Source organism: Lissotriton helveticus, chromosome 5_1, assembly GCF_964261635.1.
Source record: "Lissotriton helveticus chromosome 5_1, aLisHel1.1, whole genome shotgun sequence".
NCBI lineage: Eukaryota > Metazoa > Chordata > Amphibia > Caudata > Salamandridae > Lissotriton > Lissotriton helveticus.
In genome coordinates this window covers 1,270,538,714-1,270,558,328 of record NC_136065.1, presented here as the reverse complement: position 1 = coordinate 1,270,558,328, position 19,615 = coordinate 1,270,538,714, and the positions used below count along the sequence as shown (strand labels likewise).

At 43.8% G+C, this 19,615-nt stretch overlaps 1 protein-coding gene across 5 annotated transcripts in view; it reads right to left on the bottom strand.

Moving 5' to 3' along the window:
- The window catches only part of PNP (purine nucleoside phosphorylase), a 73,297-nt gene that overhangs the window by 11,661 nt on the left and 42,021 nt on the right, over positions 1-19,615 (bottom strand). Inside the window, exon 1 of one of the 5 annotated variants that reach the window (XR_013594866.1) lies at positions 18,171-18,452. The exons of 3 other annotated variants lie outside the window; for them this stretch is intronic. Coding sequence is in view for 1 of the 2 variants with exons in the window: in XM_078644071.1 (XP_078500197.1) it covers positions 18,171-18,244 (74 nt within the window). In the remaining variant the exon portion in view is untranslated. Of the gene's footprint in view, positions 1-18,170; positions 18,590-19,615 lie in introns of those variants that run through there. One more of the 5 variants, XM_078644071.1, reaches the window with a different exon arrangement.

The window sequence follows — 19,615 nt, the reverse complement described above, 5'->3', positions numbered from 1 at the left end:
TTTAAAGAAACTAAAAAGTGGTTTAGGTGACAGTGGTGGTAAGACTGAGGTTTTGGGAGTGGGTAAAGCAAAAGGGGGTTAAGGGTGATTTTAGGATTTAGGGATGGGTAGAGGTTAGATGTAATGGAGGTAAGGGTGAATTTAAGGCTTAAGCGTGGGTAGAAGTAAAAGTAGGAAAGAGTGATTTCATGGTAGAGGTAAAAAGGTTACAGGTGATTTTAGGGTCATGGGGTGGGTAGAGGTAGGGCATAAGTCATGTCATGTCATGTCATGTCAAAGGTTCTTATATAGCGCCTTATCACCGCAAGGTCTCAAGGCGCTTGCTTTGGGAACCCGCCCTGGCTTTTCCCTGAGAGATAACCCCTACTGGGCATCCCCAAGGTGAAAGCCAGGCATCCCGCCACGGGGGGCCGTAGTGGAGATTAAGCAAGCTATTGCCCAGAGTTGCAGAGTGTGAACCCGTGATTCGAGTAGGCACCGAAGCGAGAATTATCGAGTCCGTGGATATTTGGGCTCAAGACCCTGCCGCGTCAGGAATTGAACCCTGGTCCCGGGTCTGACCTATGCTTCAGGGTCTGCCTCCTCTAACCAGTGAGCCACACTTCTCCACCATAAGTCGTGGGACTACGCGGCTATACGGCGTCTTCCAACTCTTTTCACTGGGTGGATGCCATCTACAATGTCAAGAAGACGGGCACCACCTAAATATGCTAAACTCGTCCTGGTGTAATTTGCTGCACAGGTACACATCGAGCAGCACCTGCATGTTGTCTGCTTTCTGTCCGAGCAGCAAGGTGCAGCTGGCGAGGGGCCTTGTTATTTTACATTTCAGCTGGGCCCAAAACAAAGGCCTAGTTTAAGGGACCAGGCTTTCTTTTGTTCGAGTATCCTGGTGGAAGCTATCTGGGCCTCATACCTACATGAAAATGCAATGGAGGGGAAACAAAAGGCACACAGCTTGTTGTTCCTTCACAAGTACTTAAGAGAAGCATGCTTTTGACTTTCTTCGGCCCCAGTACATAAAAGATATGCATGCACTGTAAGAGTGGCAGAAGTGTTGTTCTGTCCCATTATTTACATATATAACAATATACCACTATTTTGTATTAATTCTTTTATCACGCTACTCACCTCAACGCAGCGTTAAGAGCGCTTTACATCACATTTACACATTATACATTAACAATAAATCATATAAATGTGTACATCAATGTACAGGATGTGTTAAATAAGACAGTGAGAGTTACATGGTGTAGCAGTCACATCCTTCTTAGCTCACTGTGCTATTTTAGAAGGATTACAATTTATGAACTACAAGTGAAAAAGCGATCTGTCTTAAAAGCAGTAACCTACTTTACTATCTACGTACAATAAAATATAGTCATCTGCATGTGATATGATGTGCTTTGCAGGTGACATATTCACCCTCCATGCTACTTTGATTCAAAACTGCTAGTAGGCAAACACAGATCTTGCCAGTACATGTGTTAACCTCCAGAGTTATATGACCATTAGTATTATTCCCTGAGATTTAATGAGCAAACAAAGATCTCTGTAGCAGGTGCCTGAACACCGTAAGATATTTTAAAATCCAGACTTGCAACCAATTAAGCAGAACAGACATATAAACACGTTTCTCCTTGTTGCCAATTTCTTTGTGGCAGTCTTAAAAAATAAACATGTAAATTGAGGACCAGATTTTGCTTCAGTGTCGCGTCACTTTTTTGACAAAACCATGACCCAAAATCTAATTTGATAAATATTGTAATGCGCTCAAATGTACTTGTGATAGACTGCTAAACACATGTAAGCAGTCTTAAGTTCGGATGCCACTTCTTGTGCTATCACTTCCTGTAGGGTAATGGGTTGTGATGCCACGCGCTGTGATTTCATGCATCACGAGGTCACTTGCATACTGCTTAACTTGGTTAGTCCCCACTTCATTTTTTAGGACTGGTGCCCTGGTTAGAGGTAAAGGGAGGTATGGGTGAATTTAGGGTTTGGGAAAGAAAGAATAGGAGTTCGTGGAGAAAGGGGGTTTGAGGGAGTTTCCTACAAAAATCTAATTGTGTATACATGTATTTTACATAAGGAGGCTTGGCCCCCCCACCTCCCCCCCCCAAAAAATATATCAACTCAATGTGTGGTATAGGCGATATAATAACACACGCTGTAAAGGTCAACAAGTGGTATTACACGCGTGGTAAAGGCATGCGTTGTAATGGCATGCGTGGTAATATCATACATCCCCAATGGAAGAATAATGGAAGCAGATTTCAATTTGAGGCAGCTGCCACAGAAGAAGCTTTACTGCCAATTAAAGGAGCAACTGAAATTTGGGACCCGGAGGAGGAAAGAATCTTTGGATCTCAACCGCTGACTCTGTACCACCTCAATATGCTTAGGCTGCCATGTAGATTAATGGCACACCCTGTTTCCTTCCTGAGACTGTAATGGATTATTCGTATGTCAAGGGCATACATGAGCATTAAGAAGCAGAAGGATTGAATGAATGTGCCAGACAGATCATACAAGGCCCAAGACCGAGCACTAAGGAACTATGCACCCCAAAGTTCTGGCTGAAGGGAAAAAAGAACGATATCTCTTCGAAAAAATATAAAACCTTGTTCCCAATAGCTTTAACCGCTTCGACGCTCATGACGAGCTCAGCTCGTCATGAGTTGTGCCGCTCGCACGCTGATGACGAGCTGAGCTCGTCATGTAACGCAGGTTTTTTCAAATCGCAGCGCGCAGCGGGAAAACCGCTAGCTCGCATGCGGTTAAGCTTTACCACAAATACTAACAATAGTGGGGTAACATAAATAAATAAATAAAATAAATAAAGGCACCACGTCCTAAAAGGCATGGATAACAGGCAGAATCATCCACAACCTGCCAGAGTCAATTACTTCAATATAACAAATACAAACGTATTATGCGTTTTGAGAAGTAAAACTCATTTTCGAGCCCTTCGGTCAACAGCAATAATGGAGTCTATGCCTGGTTGGTCAACAAGTTGGAAGCAGAAAAGAAGTCTTTGATCGTCATGGACCTTGCCGCGGTTGGGGTACTTCCGCAAAGAATCGGAATTTCCCAAAACAAATGTAGAACCACCAGGCCTCCCATTCAGCACATTCCCCCTCCCTTCTCGGTTTTTATTTCACGCAAGGCATTAGGCAACGGCGAGTTTGACGAGCAACAAACACTCTGAAAGAAAGCGTGTCTACTTTGACATGGCGAAATGGCAGTCTTACTTAACCCCTGGTCCCCTCCCGCCGTGGCACACAGTGTAAATGTGCCCCTCGCTCGTTGCTTCCTGGAGACATCGTGCGTCACAAGCCACCCGCCCTCTGCCAGGAACAGGCGCCGGTGCTTTCCTGGCAGAGACCACAGTGTGCCATTTATTGAGCAGTCACGGGACAAAGCGCCTCCACGCAGTCTGCTAGAACTGCGCGCGCCCTTTTCCTCTAATAAACTTCTCAACGGAGGCATACAAAAGGTAGTTGATAAAGCTAAAAGGACGTGTAAAACTGCTATGTATTCGACCCCAGCACTCTCCACAAGGTCTTGCAAGATCACTTCGCTCATTTTACCCCCATATTTTGCGCGAACTCGACCAGAAAGTATTAGAGTTATTTGCACGAGCACCGGTTACATTAGAAACGGTCAAATTCATTTTAGGCACAGAGAGATTAGGTGACTTGCCCAGCATCACTGGCTTGAGCCACAGCAAGGACTCAAATCTGGTTCCCAAGTTTAAAAGGCGGGTCTCTAACCTTTAATTCGTCACTAAAACACATACACCCAACCAGTCCCCAATGTCACATCTAAGGAACTATCTACAGCTCAGAGACTATAAACCCATTCTCTTTCAGAACAAAACTTTAAACCTGGCAGATAGGATGCGCTTTTGATTAACCATTTCCCTACATTGCCTCCATTCAACTTACAAACCGCCCTAGTGTTTAGGCGATATATTGCGTCATAAAAAAGTTCCTTAAATAAACAAATGAGCACCGATTTCAATAGCAAGTGAAATGGCACCAAACTGTCGCCTGAACAACGGAGGTGTCCTCTCCTCAAGTCTGTGCTGTACTCCAGCATCGCCAACGAGGTGAGTAAAAGATGGAGGGTCAAGTCTCCCACAGAATCAAAGGAAAAAGGGGTAATTCTGTATTCTTGGGAAACTCTGTACATATTGCTCAAGCAAAAGCCTAAGGGTTTCTAGGGATTCGTTTGCTAAACATCTATCTGTAGATACGAATGTCAGCACCAAGCAAAAAGGTGTTCCACAAAAAGCTAAGGAAGTGCAACTTACAGGCTGCCACGGGTACTCATAGCTGGTCAGATACAGCCAATAGAGCAATCCTATGGGGATATGATCCAGAAGCAGCAAGTGAAGGAAGAGACTCTGTGGACATCCATCCTAAATAATTCAAACGTTCCTGAATTAGTATGCAGATCCCTTCCAGAAGATTGACGTGGGTTCTGTTTATTTTCTTCACTTGCAGCAACAGGAGTGGACCTCATCTCTCAGATCAGACAGAGTGCGAAAAGAGTCAGTGCTGCAGAGAGCGCCCAGAAACAAAGAAATGGAAAGCACCCGAATCCCACTACAATCAAATTCAAAAGAGGAGCTAGAAAATTAAAATGCCCACCACTGCTATCATGCCTCTAACCACACCGAACAAGCAAAGGGAGCAAACCAGATCTTCCTTAGAAGAGTTATCTTCTGCCTTTCACACTCCTTCCATTCATCTATTCCTCCACCTGTTCGTCCCTCCATCAGTTGATCCCTTTATCTCTTCATCCATCCGCTCGTTCATCCTTTCATACATACACACATCCTTACATCCGTCAATATATCCATGTAGCCATGTATCCATCCTTTTATTCTTTCCAATCTTTCCATTCTTCCGACCACCCTTCAATTCACCAGTTGATCCTATCACTCTTTTAACAATCCCTTCAACATTTGATCTATTTTTCCCTTTCACTCTCTTCTTTCAGTCCTTTCAAACTTTCATCCATGCAATCTTTCACCCCTCCTTAATTTCTCCCCTTCGCCTTTAATTCCTTCTTTCATCACGATACCTTCAATCTTTTCAACCTTAATTCCTGCTTTTGTTCTTTCCTTTCTATCTAGCTCCGTGTTTACCATACTGTGCGTCGGCAAGCTAATTTTTGATGGGTCAAGCAATAAATAAAAGATGCCTTTAAATTTGTCACAATTGCTGATGATTCAAAGACAGAGGCAGAACCTTGGGCTGCTTTTTTAGATTGGGATTTACTTTTCTTTCTCTGACTGCTAAGTGAAAGCAGTTTTTAAAGTTAATTATGTAACAATGTCGGATTTTAGTTTTTTTGCGAAACACATAAAACTGTAAATACCTGTAAATGAAGTTAGAGCATCCAACAGTCAGGAAAGCAAAACTGAAGCACTTTTTTGTATTTCTGAAGTGTGCTGTAAACAGATGTTTTATAGGATTGTTAAAACCTAAGGCGGGTCGGGGACAATCGATATTTGCCCGGCGGTATTGCCTCTGTGACCCTCTAGTTATTTAGTCAATGAAGAGGCAGGCGCTGGAGACTGGAAAGCAGGAAACAAGGTTTTTTATTCTCTCCGGAGGAGAACACAACGAAACGGACAGAAGGTATCGTTCTGAGGTGCTCTAGATACATTTCTGAGGCCTGGCCTCTTATACCCTGGTTTATGACTTTATTGTAAATTACACATTCATGTTAAGGCTTTGATGTATGGAAAAGACATTCCCGGAAATCCCCTTTGGGCCCGTTCCCACACACATTTACAGTTGAAATCCCCACCCTAGTCATAACAGGTGATGAGTATCACGCAGCTGGATATTCCGCCGATTCACGGAATGTGGGGGGTTTGATCGGATCTCATGGAGTGGGGGCTTTGATCAACCCGGGGATCATTTGATGGGGGAAGCTTTCTATTGTACGGGGAGGGGCAAGGAATGGTATCGGCAGAGCTGGGTGTCGGCCTGGGAACGGGGAAGACAAAACGGGCACACGGGGAAAGAGGGGGTTTGCATCTAAGGGCCGGAGATCATGAAAGGGAAGCAGGGAGGTGTCGCGCTGGGAACAGGATGAGGGCCTGGGGCAGAGCAGCGCCGAAGAGGGGTTTATGACTCAAGGCAGGTGCAAGCAGGGGGTGGTCAGCGTGCAGGCTTAGCGAAGGCGAAGGGCTATGTCAGGGGCCAGCGGCATGCAAAAGGGTTCGTTCTGATCGGGGGCATCTTAAAAAAAATGGCGGGCGCGCACGACAAAAGTGTGGCATCAGGGGAAGAGACAAGATGGCGCAGATAATGTTCACCAAAACGTACTAATTTTCAACAGGATCACAACAAATCAAGACACTTACTTGGTGATGTACAAATGGTAAATATTCACAGAAACTTGATTTCCACACATTATCCGTTGTGTGCTATAAAGCTTTAGTCAGTCAAACTGTACGTTTGTCCAAATTTAGAGGTCGTTTCAATGGAATAAGTGCTCTATCACACAATGATTTAGTTACATTCAAACATCGCCCTGACTCTTCCTATAAAAAGGTAGTTGGGTCACGATTGTTTGTTCTTCTAAAAAGTGGGTTGTAGTTCTAAACAATTTCGGAACCAACGATTTAGCCTCTTTATAAAATGTTCTATTTCTCTCTATTTTCATCACTTCTTGTTCTTTGCTTCCTTTTCGTTTTGTCAGCCCATGGCCCATACCATTCTATCATGGTATTCGTAACAGTGTATTTTATGAGCATTTTGTGCACAGAAAGAAGCGACCCATGAGCTAATAATTAATGTTTTAGTTTGGTACAGCTATGGAGCCCAAAGGAAGCTGCCGTTTAAAATGCTACATAGAGGAGGTCACTACGCCCCTCATTGAATACTGCTGTCAACCCCAGAGGGCTATTAGGAAAGGGTCTTCCACCATGTGCAGATGTTTTTCGGTAATCACATCTAATTATAGAGACCAATCAAAGGGGCCAAGCTTGTAGGACAAAGTGCCATGATTTTATCTTTCTCCACATATTTCTGCGGCAGATGAGACTGTTCAAGAGTTGTGTAGTTTGAAGTACACTAACAAGGTGGGGGCTTCAAGCACTCACACCAGCTGCACTCAGAAAAGTTTCTACGAGATCACCTTCATTTATGATCTGTAAAACGTCTAAACCACAAAAAAAACACTATCGCTTTCTGTCCCATAATGCGGTCTCATCTGTAACCCTGTTATTTCCATCTATGTCAATATTTCTCTTTGAATATATTTGTCCAAAACACAAACAAATATGATAAACAAGGGTTGAGCTCGGGCACAGGCAAGTCCCTCTGCTCAACCCCTGTTGCACACAGTCAAAAGCTATGCGTAGCAGGGGTTGATCACTAGGGTGGGTCAGCACAAGGACCGTCAACAGATAAGGTCCTGCGCTTAACCCACCCCAGCAATCCACTGCTGCCAAAGACCGTGAGCAGCAGGTTTGTTAATAAAGTAAATACAAATAAAAATAAACTCACTGAAAAACCCACAGTTAACTGAGTTATAGCTCTGGCATTTATATGCCTAAAACCACGAAAATTTGCCAGTTAAGGTTATCAACACACACAACACATGCTACAACTTACTCCGTCTTGTTGCTCTCCTGATAACTAATCGTGTTTTGATCCAGGAGTGTGTAGTGTATGCCAATAACCATAACTGGAGAAATTCAGTAGTTTTACATGTTTGAGCCAGAACCATAATAACTCAACTGTTAACTGTAGGTTTTTGAGCGACTTTTTTTAAAAATTATTTAAACAATGTTCTTACTTTGTCTCAATTCCGCTGCACACTCCTTTGGTGGCAGGGAGTTCTGGGCAAGGCCAGGCCCAGCACTCAACCAACCGCTGGTGGACAAACGCCCAATGCGCAGAGCACAGCTCACAATACTTGCCTGCAGCCAGTACACAGGTACTTGCCTGCAGCCAGGACTTGTGCCCAACCTACTCCGGGAGGCAATACCTGCTGTGCATGACCTTTGAACCTGTGCAGCAGTGGGCTGGGCAGAGGCCATGGCCTGTGCCCAATTTACAGTGGGCGTCAAATGCCTACAGACTTCTGCTGAAATAAGGCACTTGAATCCTGCAACACCCCTTTTTAGGTCTCGCCTGTCGATGCGCATGCGCATCGAGCAAGCGAGAGTATTGGGACTTATCCACTCTTTATCCACACTGCAAGGAATCGTGGCGGTTCCTTGCAGTGCCCGTGACTTTTAAGCTCAATGCGCATGTGCATTGAGCTTAAAAGCGCGTGCACAGCCGCCCGCATTCCTCCGACACCTTTGAAGTGAAGCTTAGCTTCACTTCAAAGGCCCGGCTTCTTCACACCCACATGCCGCTCTCGCTCTCCCCGCTCCGCCCCCTCCCCTGCCCGCCGTGCATAACTCTTCTCTAGCTGTAGAACAGCTAAGCCGAATGTGCTGCATTAGGGCTGTTCGAGATGCTTTAGAACAGCTGAGTGATGCTGCGCGGACATAACTTGTTTTCTAATATTGTACATTGCATTGCTAGGGGTTCTTTTACACACAAAAAACATTCCAGCTGACAATATACCGCCTAGGTGTTGAAATTCGAAGCAGCTGCTCATTAGCTTCCGGGCATTGACCAAACCAGTTTTACTTGAATGGTCTGCCTGATGCTTGTTTTGTCCGTTCAGTTCATTTATAAAAAAATCGTCCTTTTTGTGCAAATTTAAAAATTGATTCTGAACAAAAAAGGGTGCTCATGCGGTAACTATATAGGGATAGCGGTCTGGAAGACCAGACTACGGTCGAGTGACTATTTGGTCAGAAGCTCAGGAAGTCTGCGCATAAATTGTGTACAGGCGCAGAACTAAAGCTCGCACTCGCTGCCTCGCCCCCTCTCTTTTCTCCCCAAAACAGAATTCGTCCTGAAACCATACGAAGGTTTACCAAGAACGGAAGATTGCGCTACATTTTTTGCTCACTCTACATTTAGCAGGTAGATGACAGACAATTGAAAAAAAAACAACCTTGTCAAGGAATCCTGCGGAAATTAAGTTTAGAATTCAAGGAGTAAATTTACAGACATAAGTGTCTCAAGTGCTTCCGGGCTCGCTATAAAAAGTCGACTGAATACTTAATGACTTGCATCCTGTTGTTAATGAGGGTTAAATGCAAAAGCCATTTGATTGCTTTGGGAGTTCGTACGTTTCTCACCCCCCACGCAGAAAATAAATTCCATTTTATTGTGTACTTCGTTATGGTGCTTATAGTGTGGTTTGCAAAAGACGGGGACTACGAGTTTTGGTTTTATTTAATGCCGGTTTGCTATGTTAGTGTATTTGTAAACCAGTCGTTGCCGTGAAATCTGCCATTCAAAATACCAACTAGATTTTGCAAACGTTTCTTTTATGATCAATTCAGACCGCAGTCCATTTTGAAATCTCAGTGTTTTACCTATAAACGATTTTAGACAACTAATTTTAAAAAAGATGTTTAATAGGCGTTTTGCCAGTATTAAAAGTGTTAGCGTTTTCCGGGACTTCGAATAATTGTAAAGCCATTTTAACGAAATGCTTCTCTTGCGCTACATTTGCAGGTGAACTACCTTTTAATATGAACACTTTGAATGTTGAGTGATGTGATGTGATGCGTTTGGCACAAACACATATACCGATTCATCATTTTATACTTTCACACTGCTTAGTCCCTTGTTTTGACTGTAGTTTAGTTGTAGTTGATTTATTATTAGCAAGGATTTTCGAGAAGTTCTGAGGGTGTTCTCGGTTATCGTTTGTATTTATTACGATCGATTTCATATGTTGGGCTACTTACTGGTAACTAGGGGTCCACGTTTCATACGTTCCCTCCATTCCAGTCGCAAAATAAATTACATTTATTTAGCCTTTTCGTTTATTCTATCTCTTTGTGTAGCAACTGCAGCATTTTGGTTGTATTATTTGCAAATGAGGCATGATTTCTTATACTTATACTTCCGCTCACTGTAGGCATTGGCTTTAGAGGTTGCTCATCTGCCCAAAGCATACTGCACCCTCACTACCCTCACTACATACTACCCTCACTCACCCACCCTCAACCCCTCACCCTCACTCACCCTCAACCCCTCACTCACTCACCCTCAACCCCTCCCCCTCAAACCCTCAGTCACCCTCCCTCACCCTCAAACCCTCACTCACCCTCAACCCCTCACTCACCCTCAACCCCTCACTCACCCTCAACCCCTCACCCTCACTCACTCACCCTCAACCCCTCACCCTCAACCCCTCACTCACCCTCACTCACCCTCACCCTCACTCAGCCTCAACTACTCCCCCTCACCCTCACTCACCCAAAACCCCTCACCCTCACTCACCCTCAACACCTCACTCACCCTCACCCTCACCCTCACTCACCCTCACCCTCACTCACCCTCACCCTCAACACCTCATCCTCAACCCCTCACTCACCCTCACTCACCCTCACTCCCTCACCCACACTCACCCTCACCCTCACTCACCCTCACACAGTGCAATAGTTCTCAGACCATTTCAGTTAGAGCTTTTAGAAATGTTTATGGCTTTTTTTATTTGTAATACTTTAGCATTGGCTACAGGAAACAAAAATGCTAAACATTTACAAAAAAAACCCATAAACAATTCTAAAAGCACTAACTCTAATGGTGCGAGACCTATTGCATTTCCAATGCTTGTTTTCTTTTTTAAATTTCCACTAATGTGTGGGTCCTTTAGGGCCCCCTACTTCGGGCCGGGGGACTAAACTGAGCCCTAAAGGCCATTAAAAAAAATGCAGGACAAGATGACTGTGCCCATAGACATGTAATGGCTATGGTACAATACTTTTTTCTGTTGCTTCTGCCAATCAGATCTCTTTGATTCACGGTACCAACACTAGTAGCACTGACTGGAAAGAGACATGGGAGAAAAGGTTCCCTTGTACAATTAGATTATTTTATTTTTTTAATACCAGGGCTCCCATACATTATTCACTAGTCCGAATACAGTAGAAATGTACAGAAGTGTGAACCCTTTAAACCTCACTCCGCAACTTTTTTAGATGCACATATTTCAAAAACGACCAAATGGATTTACACCAAGCTAATGACATATATACAACAAAATGGTCCTAATGGACACCTAGGATAAACTAGGGCCAACCTTCAGAGGACAGTGCTTCCCCTACAAATGAGGTGCCAGTTGGCCTTCACTGCCAACAGGATCCATCAGTTATCTCCCTCACCAGATTGAGCAGGACTCCAGGTGAGCTTTTCCACATTAGTGAAAGAGTCCGTACCAACTTTACATACATCTTTACTATTATCATTTTAATTATATGTACACTCCCTCTCATTCTTAGGTTGCTCCCCTTTCTATCGATCACCCTGTCCTGATGAAGAACACCATCTAAGGTTCTAACTGCCCATTCCCCAGTTTTGGGTCAAAACGTCGACAATTTCTACTTTTTTCAGCATGTATTGAATATATTTTCCACATAGAGGTAAGATTGAGTCAAGCCATTACCTATATTTAATTGAAGAGAATCTAGCGCTTTGATATGATGAACAGACAGGCTCTGGTTCAAATTGAATTGGTTATACTGTGGTTTTCTCCCTTTTTCTTCTATAACTTACGCACAAGCACTTTCTCTGAGCATCTTGTTGCACTTAATGTAGCAACCATTGTATGTAAGAAATGTATATATACTGTTAATTTTCATTATTATTTTAAATACTTGCACCTAATTATATTTCTTTGTGATGTAATTTCTGCGTGCTCTTCCCTTTTCAGAAAAAAATATGTACCCCTTTCCTGTGGATTGGTGGTCTATGATTATCAGTGTTGAATCAGGATACGTTAATTAAATTAGTTTATCCTAGGTGTCCATTAGGACCATTTTGTTGTATGCATCGCATTGTACCCAGGTCCTTCGGCTTTGTGGGTTACTCCATTATGCAATGACCAAACTAATGACAGCACACTTTGAGTAAAGTTCTACATACATGGCAAGTTTGTTGTACATTTTTAGTGGTTCAGGCTGTAAGTGTGAGAAATATTCTCTATAGGAGATAAACTGGAAAAACACTTGTGGTTTTTGTATTGCCCTCTCATGAACTTTTTTCCCCTTGGGACGCATCTTCAAGAAAAGTGGCATGCTGAAGCTTAGCTAAGTAAGCTAGTAAAAAGCCAAATTTGCTGTAAAATTTAAATTCTCTCGCCAACACTCGACGCTTTGAAGTGGCACTTGAAGAAATAAACTGTACTATGTTAAAGCATAAAAAGGCCACGTAAAATAGAACATAATTCCCCAAGTAACACAAACGGATAACTTCCAAACATGGGAAGATTATCGACACTGCCTCAACCAGTTGCATAGCCACGGGCCTATGAAGTTCGAGCCATCTGAACACCACTGTACAATTACTTGTATTGGAGCCAGGCAACAGGGAAGTGCCTTTCAGTGAGGCAGGACGTGTGAGCTGAACACAATGAGGAAGTAGAGGTCACCCATTGCTACCCTGTTAATCCGCTGAAACCACGTGGCAGATCATTCGCTGTTAAACGTTACAACAAAGTGTAAATTTATTCCGACATGTGGTCAACTGGTAAGCTTTTGCCATGCTCATCTAGAATTAATGAACACCTCGCCCTCTCCCCAGGCATCCTACACTCCCCTCTGACCTCGAGTCCCAGCACTTGCTCACTTCTTGATTGCCCAAAAGGAAGGAACTGGAAAAGTTACTAACTGGCACCGTGCAAGGTGTCCGCACATACAAAGGTGACGTTTTTTGCTTTGAACCTTGGTACAATGTGATCTAATCCAAGAACATGGCGTCCAGAGATCACGCTACAGCACGTTATGAGGCTGGTATCAGAACACCAGATCTCAATGAAGTAAGTGTTTTATGAACTTGCCAACAGTCCATTACTGATTGATCAACAGACCTACAGAGTTGCTATCAGTACAGCCTGTTTCGGTAGAGCCCCACTTCCTTTCAACCCAGCTCCTTATCTCACTTGATGGCGGTAACGTTAGGAAGCTGAACTAACAACACTCTCCCTCCCCTTCTAGCTACACTCTCACTGCCTGCTCTCTCCATCTTCCACCTCTACTCTCTACTCAGCTTCCTTATTGGCTTCATATTCCACCTCACTCCAATTCTTAAAGATCCACTCTTCAGTCTTTGCTCACTCCAGCTTCGGCCTTCTTTCTCTCCCCCTACCACAGCGCTCTCTTCAGCCTACATTTGCTTACAGTCGGTGGCAGCTCCTAACTTTCTCCCCCTTCAGCTCCTGTTCCAGGCCTAGCTCAAGGATGCTGGACCTGGGAGGGTCGTGAAGAGGTGTGGGTGAGCAGGTAAAAATCAACAAAGGATTTTGGCAGATGTACTGTGTTAGATACAAAAACCCAATTTTAACAAGTATAAGAAGTGGAGCTCATAATTGCAATAGGATAACCTCAGGGCTTCAAATGGGATGCAAAAAGGTGTGTGTGTGTGGGGGGGGTCTTAAAAAGGAGTGTGGCAAAAGAAGTGCACTAAGAATCCTTTGCAATAGGCATGGCCTATCAAACTCAGGGATGACTTATAACATGTGAACTATAATCCTTTTCTTCACACAGCATGCCATCTGACCAGCATGTTGGCACCCCTGGGTGAGTTTTCTGTTACTGCAGCCAGACATATCACACAAAATCAAACACATACATCTAAAACAAGTCAGGACTATTGGCTTTCACACTGCTGCGTCTGAAAAACGTTAACAACAACGTTGATTCGAATTAGAATTTCAACTGTTTCAATACTGAAATGATGAGACAGTGAATTAAACACTACTATGGTCTGCGGAAGTCGGGGCAGTATTCGGAGTGTCTCAATCACTGCTGACCACACCACTTCTGTTAAGACAAGTTCCCCCTTTTCTTCCCACCTTTAGGTGAAATCTTCCATCAAGATGTCTTGCACGTCATCTCCATCACTTCCTTCCACATGCATTTCCTTGGGCTATATCTTTCTCTCTTTTCTAGGTAGTCAATATTTCATTAGGTGTGATGTTCTTTCACACACTTTACATGAAATAATCATTTCAATTAGTAGGTACTTAACCATTGCTCTGCATGCTCTACTACACAGAGGTCAAGGACTGGATGAGCACATAGTCTGAAAACCTTTGGGATCCACTGATAAGCACTGTGAAAAATGTGCACCATCTTCAGCTTCACCCCCAGAGCTATCCATTGTCCCCGTCATGAACACCCACATCTACACCACCTCTCACAGCCTCCACACTCACACAAATCCATTTCCTCTGCCCCACACCTTCAAGGAAAAGAACTGCGGATTGCTCTTTCTCAGGAAATGCCCCCAAAATATGGAACGCCATCCCCCCGCACATCAGAACTCTACCGTCCTATGCAGAATTCAAGAGCCAACTTAAATCCTTGTACCTGATCCGCTCCCTTGGTTATGGATAACTTGGAGCTGCAAACGTCTCAGAATCCATGCGTTATTGTTGAATCCAGTACTGAGAAGCCCTGCTGTCCGAACTTTTCTTCTTTCCAAATTGTCTGTCGCCGATTGCTTTTATTGGGTTTGTTTCATGTTGTTCTCTTTTTCATGCCCACTACTGTGAAGCGCTCTGATACCTTCGGGTCTTGTTAGCGCTATAGAAAACTTCTAAATAATAATAAATAAATAATAATTTCAGTCTCTCCCATGGCCTTCACATACACACAGGCTCTCCCCCACTGCCTCAATAGCCCCGCTCATACTCTCACATTCGTTTTCTTCACACTCCAACCTCCCTTTCACACTCACTGTTACAATCCAGCCTCTACACACACACTAATCGCTACAGACACAAACTATCCCACACAATCCCCTACATCCGTAAACTTCTACATATAAAAGCAGTTAGACACTATTTTCAGTCTCACATGTACTTTTTTCACCCCACCAACCGTTTCCCTCTATATCCTTCAAACACACACACACTCTCTCGACTGAGAAAATATTCACCCATCACTCCCCCCAGGGGTTAATATCCTCTCCTTAGCCTCCCCTCTAGATATCTCATCATTATCTATACTTCCTCACTTGACCGCTACACACTCACTCTCCCTCACGCTTCCCCCACATTATCATACTCCTTCCTCTACACACACCGACACTCCAGTCTCAACACATTTTACAAACGCTCCATCCTCTACCCAATCACACAAACATACACACTAGCCTCTACACACTCTCCGGCGTCAACAGACGCCCTCTCTTTCCAACCTCCTCATATACACTTTATTCACCCTCCACCTCTCCCATCACTTGCCATCCACTTCACCCCAGTGCGTCCAAAAACAAGCATTTTCAATGCTATACGTCTCACATTTGCGAGCGTTTAAACTTGGCATTGTAAATGAGAATGCATTTTATTTATGCATTTTTTAAAAGCAACGCATATATAAAAGGCATTGTTATTTTTAATACCGATAGCTCAAACTCTCCCAAATGTGAGCCGACTTTAATGATGGCCTTCCCCTTTCTTTAGATGCTGCTCCTGTATTCAGGTTACAGTGAGCAATGTCTAAAGAAAAGGGTGTGACCAACGTTAAAGTGAAAGAGACCATGGGCTGCTTTTGCACAAAGTGAAAAAAAAATGTATTACTTTGGAAAGGTCCCGTAGCGGCTGCTACAGCGAAAGAGGCCCGCGATGTTAATTAAATAAATAAGCGTGGCCTCTAATGTGAAAGCGGACCGCTCCATAAATAAAATAATTAAATAAGAGAAGAGCTATAGTTAAAGCGGGCCGTGCTGTCCTTTAAATAAATACATTACTAAAAGCATGCAGAGTGCAGGGTACTGCGATGTTGTCGTTAAAATAGAGGAAGATCATTAAAGAAAATAGTGTTCAACGACTTATAACGCAGACCGTATGACAACACACGTAAAAATTCCAGTCCTTATGGGAGGTTACAAATGCAGACAAGGCGGTACCTAGGAGGGACTTTAAGCCTATTCACAAAAGAAGAGCAACGATTTTGCTAAGACAGTAACCGGAGCCAATTGAAAAGATGGGCGGAACTTCTATGCCATACCTCAAAGAGCAGCGCATGAGCTGCCCAGGCTCGACCTAAAAAGAAGTGGTCGAACAACAGAAGGCTCAAGGTAGATGTTTGCCTCAGCTTGAGATCCTTTTGGCCCAAAGCAAGCCAAGCTTTCAAGTAGCTACTGCCACCCACCCATGCTCTAACTTCACATGCCAAGAAATAAAGAAAAAGCATTAACCTTTGATGTAAAACAAATGAGCGAAAAAGATACCCAACAGTGGCTGCACAGTATAAAGTGAAAATAGAAAGCCTGTGATCAATCCCAGTTTCCACTTCACCAGACTGTAGGTATAAATATTTTATTCCAAATGCCTCCTTTTCTTCATTATCTCACATGAGTACCTTGAAAGTTGTGAGTACAGGATGTGAGCTGCATGAAAATATGTCTTGTGTTGGATTTAATAGACTAACGTTATTACACGTGTAGTTAGAAGCTAGGATGACAATTGACTTGTTTCTCAGTTCCCCAATGACATTGTCGTGAGGGGTGGGAGAGAGGGGCATGTATGTTTCTACATTCATGTTTAAAAACGATTGCTGTCAGTAAATGCCCCTTAACGCAGTGATATAATCCGATGTATTATGATCAAACGCTTCCACAGATTAAAGAAAAACACTTTCCTAATTCTGATGAGTTTGTCCTCAGAGTTTTACAAAGGTCTGTTGCACGATTTAAATGCCAAAGAATGTTCATGGTTCCGCTCCTGCACAGGCTCTTAAAGCCCAGCCAGACCCTTCGCTCGGCTCCCCCTGTCCATTTGTTGGCTCGCCCGTCTCTACTAAAAACAGTTTCACCACAGTTTGTTTCTGGTCTGCTCTCTCTTTGTACATCTCCACACAGTATTCAGCCACTCGGCACTTTTCATTTCAGCTTCTACTAGAACTCTCCACCCTAAGCCTGCACATGCCGTTCTGCCGCCACACTAAATTCACACAAGTCAACATGCCAAAAGACTAGAGCTGGGCGAGCCATTGAAAGCTCAAACCAGGCTGGAGCCTGAAGCCTGACTCTGGTTCAGCTCGAGGTCCGGTTAGAATCTCGAGCCCATAACGAGCCAAGTTTTCATGTGGCTTCTTCCTGCCTCCCACCCCATAGCTTGGATGTGGCATTGATTGTGGCCTGAGCTGTCGTCTTTGGAACTCGTGAACCAGGTTTAATTCTCGATATTTGCTCAGCATCCGGTGATTCTGAACAAATAGTTGAATCTTCCCATCCACATAAATAAGGACCTTGTGTAAACCAACTGGTTGGTATTGGTCAAGCATTCCAGTACTTGCCTCCAGTTTCCACTATATAAAAATTACACGAAAAGGTGAAGAAAAAAAAAAGAATAAGAAATATAAATAGATACCCATTTACGGGTTGATTTTTACAAAATAAAACCAAGAACTAGCATAAATCACGGCTTCCTTGCTTAAATTGTGTGATTTTAAGCAAATATTTTATTTCACTAAAACTCTTTTCTGTTCATTTTCGTCTGTAAACACTTTGAAACAAGTGCCTTAATAGCATCAGTTGTTTCAAAAATCTATTGTGCTCGAGTTAATACACTACAATGTTGCTTTATATTAATCTCGGACACATACATGATTTACATGGCAGCTTTCTTGCCATCTTTGTTCACTAATGGTTCGTGTTTAAAAAGTGTTACTTTTAATAAGTACTATGTGGCGTACTAATGTCATGGCTTCCACGAGTTAAATAAACCTTTTTTTCCATCTTGAAGAGAACGTTATGAGTTACGAGGCGATTGTTATATGAATTACAAAGCAAACATTTTCAGGGTTCAGTTGGTGCACGGACTTTAAGATCCTCGTCAGGGGCTCGGCTCGGCTCCCTGTTAATTTTGTGGCTTGGATACCTCTCCACAGAGACCCCACAGGACTCTGGAATTTCTAAGCCAAAAACTACTTAAATCTAGCAGTCTCGAGCCTAGTATGACCTTTCCTTCAACAATGGGGAAAATACATTCTTTCAGTCTCCAATCTCCCCCTCTGTATCCATGTTCACGTTCCCCTCGACTTTGATCCTCACCCGCTCCTCGAGCGCACCTCCTCCCCGGGTTCCTCGTGCTCCTTCCTCCGGGGGCTGTGTGGATGTGGGGCCATCACCGCAGCGCGAGACACAGGGAACGCACAGGACTGACACAGGGGGGCAGACCACCAACTGCAAAGAGCACAAGCTTCCGAAATCACCAGCACGCGTCAGAGACAGCAAGCACGAGGGGGAGAGAGCGACCTCACAATACCAGACAAATTACACAGCCAAGCGGTTTTAGTAAAATCAGTCTATGGCGTTACGTCACACGGCACTCCCATGCCGAGCCCCCTCTGGAACAACACGGAAAAGTCATAGGTCCGCCCGCCTGACCCTAACATGGCCCCCACCCAGACATCAACAATGGCAAAACGCGTGATAGGTTAGCTTCCACATGGCCGCACTGGTGAGTACCAATCCGTGTATTATATAACACCTCGTGACCTAAATTAATATGGTCATCTTCCTGTGAGCGCAATTTCCTGCTCATGTTTACCAATAGTTCCCGTCACTTCTTGCGACATAAGATAAACTCCATTGTGAAACAGTTAGCTATTCGCCGGTGGGACTGCCCGGTTCCCATGACTTCGCCTAGGGCGCGACCGAGCTGTTGCAGGGGATTGGTTGGTAGTCAATGACGTCAGAAGCCGTTCCCTGTGTATTTATGTACAGCCGTGGTGCTTGAGGTTACACACACGCATATATCAGTTGGAATGGCGTGAATAACTCATGCAGTCAAGGATTTTCTTTGCACGCAGGTAAACTGTAGACATGTCTCATTCATAACAAGCATTTGCAATGCAATAGGTCTCGCATTACTGAAAGTAAAACTATTGCAACATCAGTTCAACATGTGTCAATTTTAGTTCCAAATCGATTTACACCGCTTCTGCCGTTTGTAAGCATTATTTTATTTTTTTCGTGGAGTTTTATATAGCGCGAACTAGACCCGAACCAAATCAGGTATCAGAGCGCTTTACATAGCATAAATTACGTTTTTTTTTGTTGTTTTTTTTTTACATGAGGACACACTTTCATGGGGAGATTAAGTGATTTGCCTAGAATCACAGGAGGTTTTTGGCGTCGTTACCGAGACTCGAACCCATACCGAGACTCGAACCCAGATCCGAGGTCGAGCGCCTTAGCCGTTAGGCCAGCTCCTCTCCCCATTATGTATCCAATTATCCGAACTGGGAAGGATTAATTGGTTTTGCCAGCGTGATCCATACACACAAGACATCAGTGACAAGTATTAATTCACTGAGCGATGTCGGCACCTTAGAAATACTGCCCATAATGCCTGCTATCTGTTTCTGTGCGCTTTGTGTTGGTTACAAGGTGGAAGCCATGCGTGGCACACCCTACCTGAAGTGTTGCACAGATACGGAAAAGCGCATTTACGTCTCAGGTAGAGAGGGGCACTGGGGTGGAGCTTTATTGGG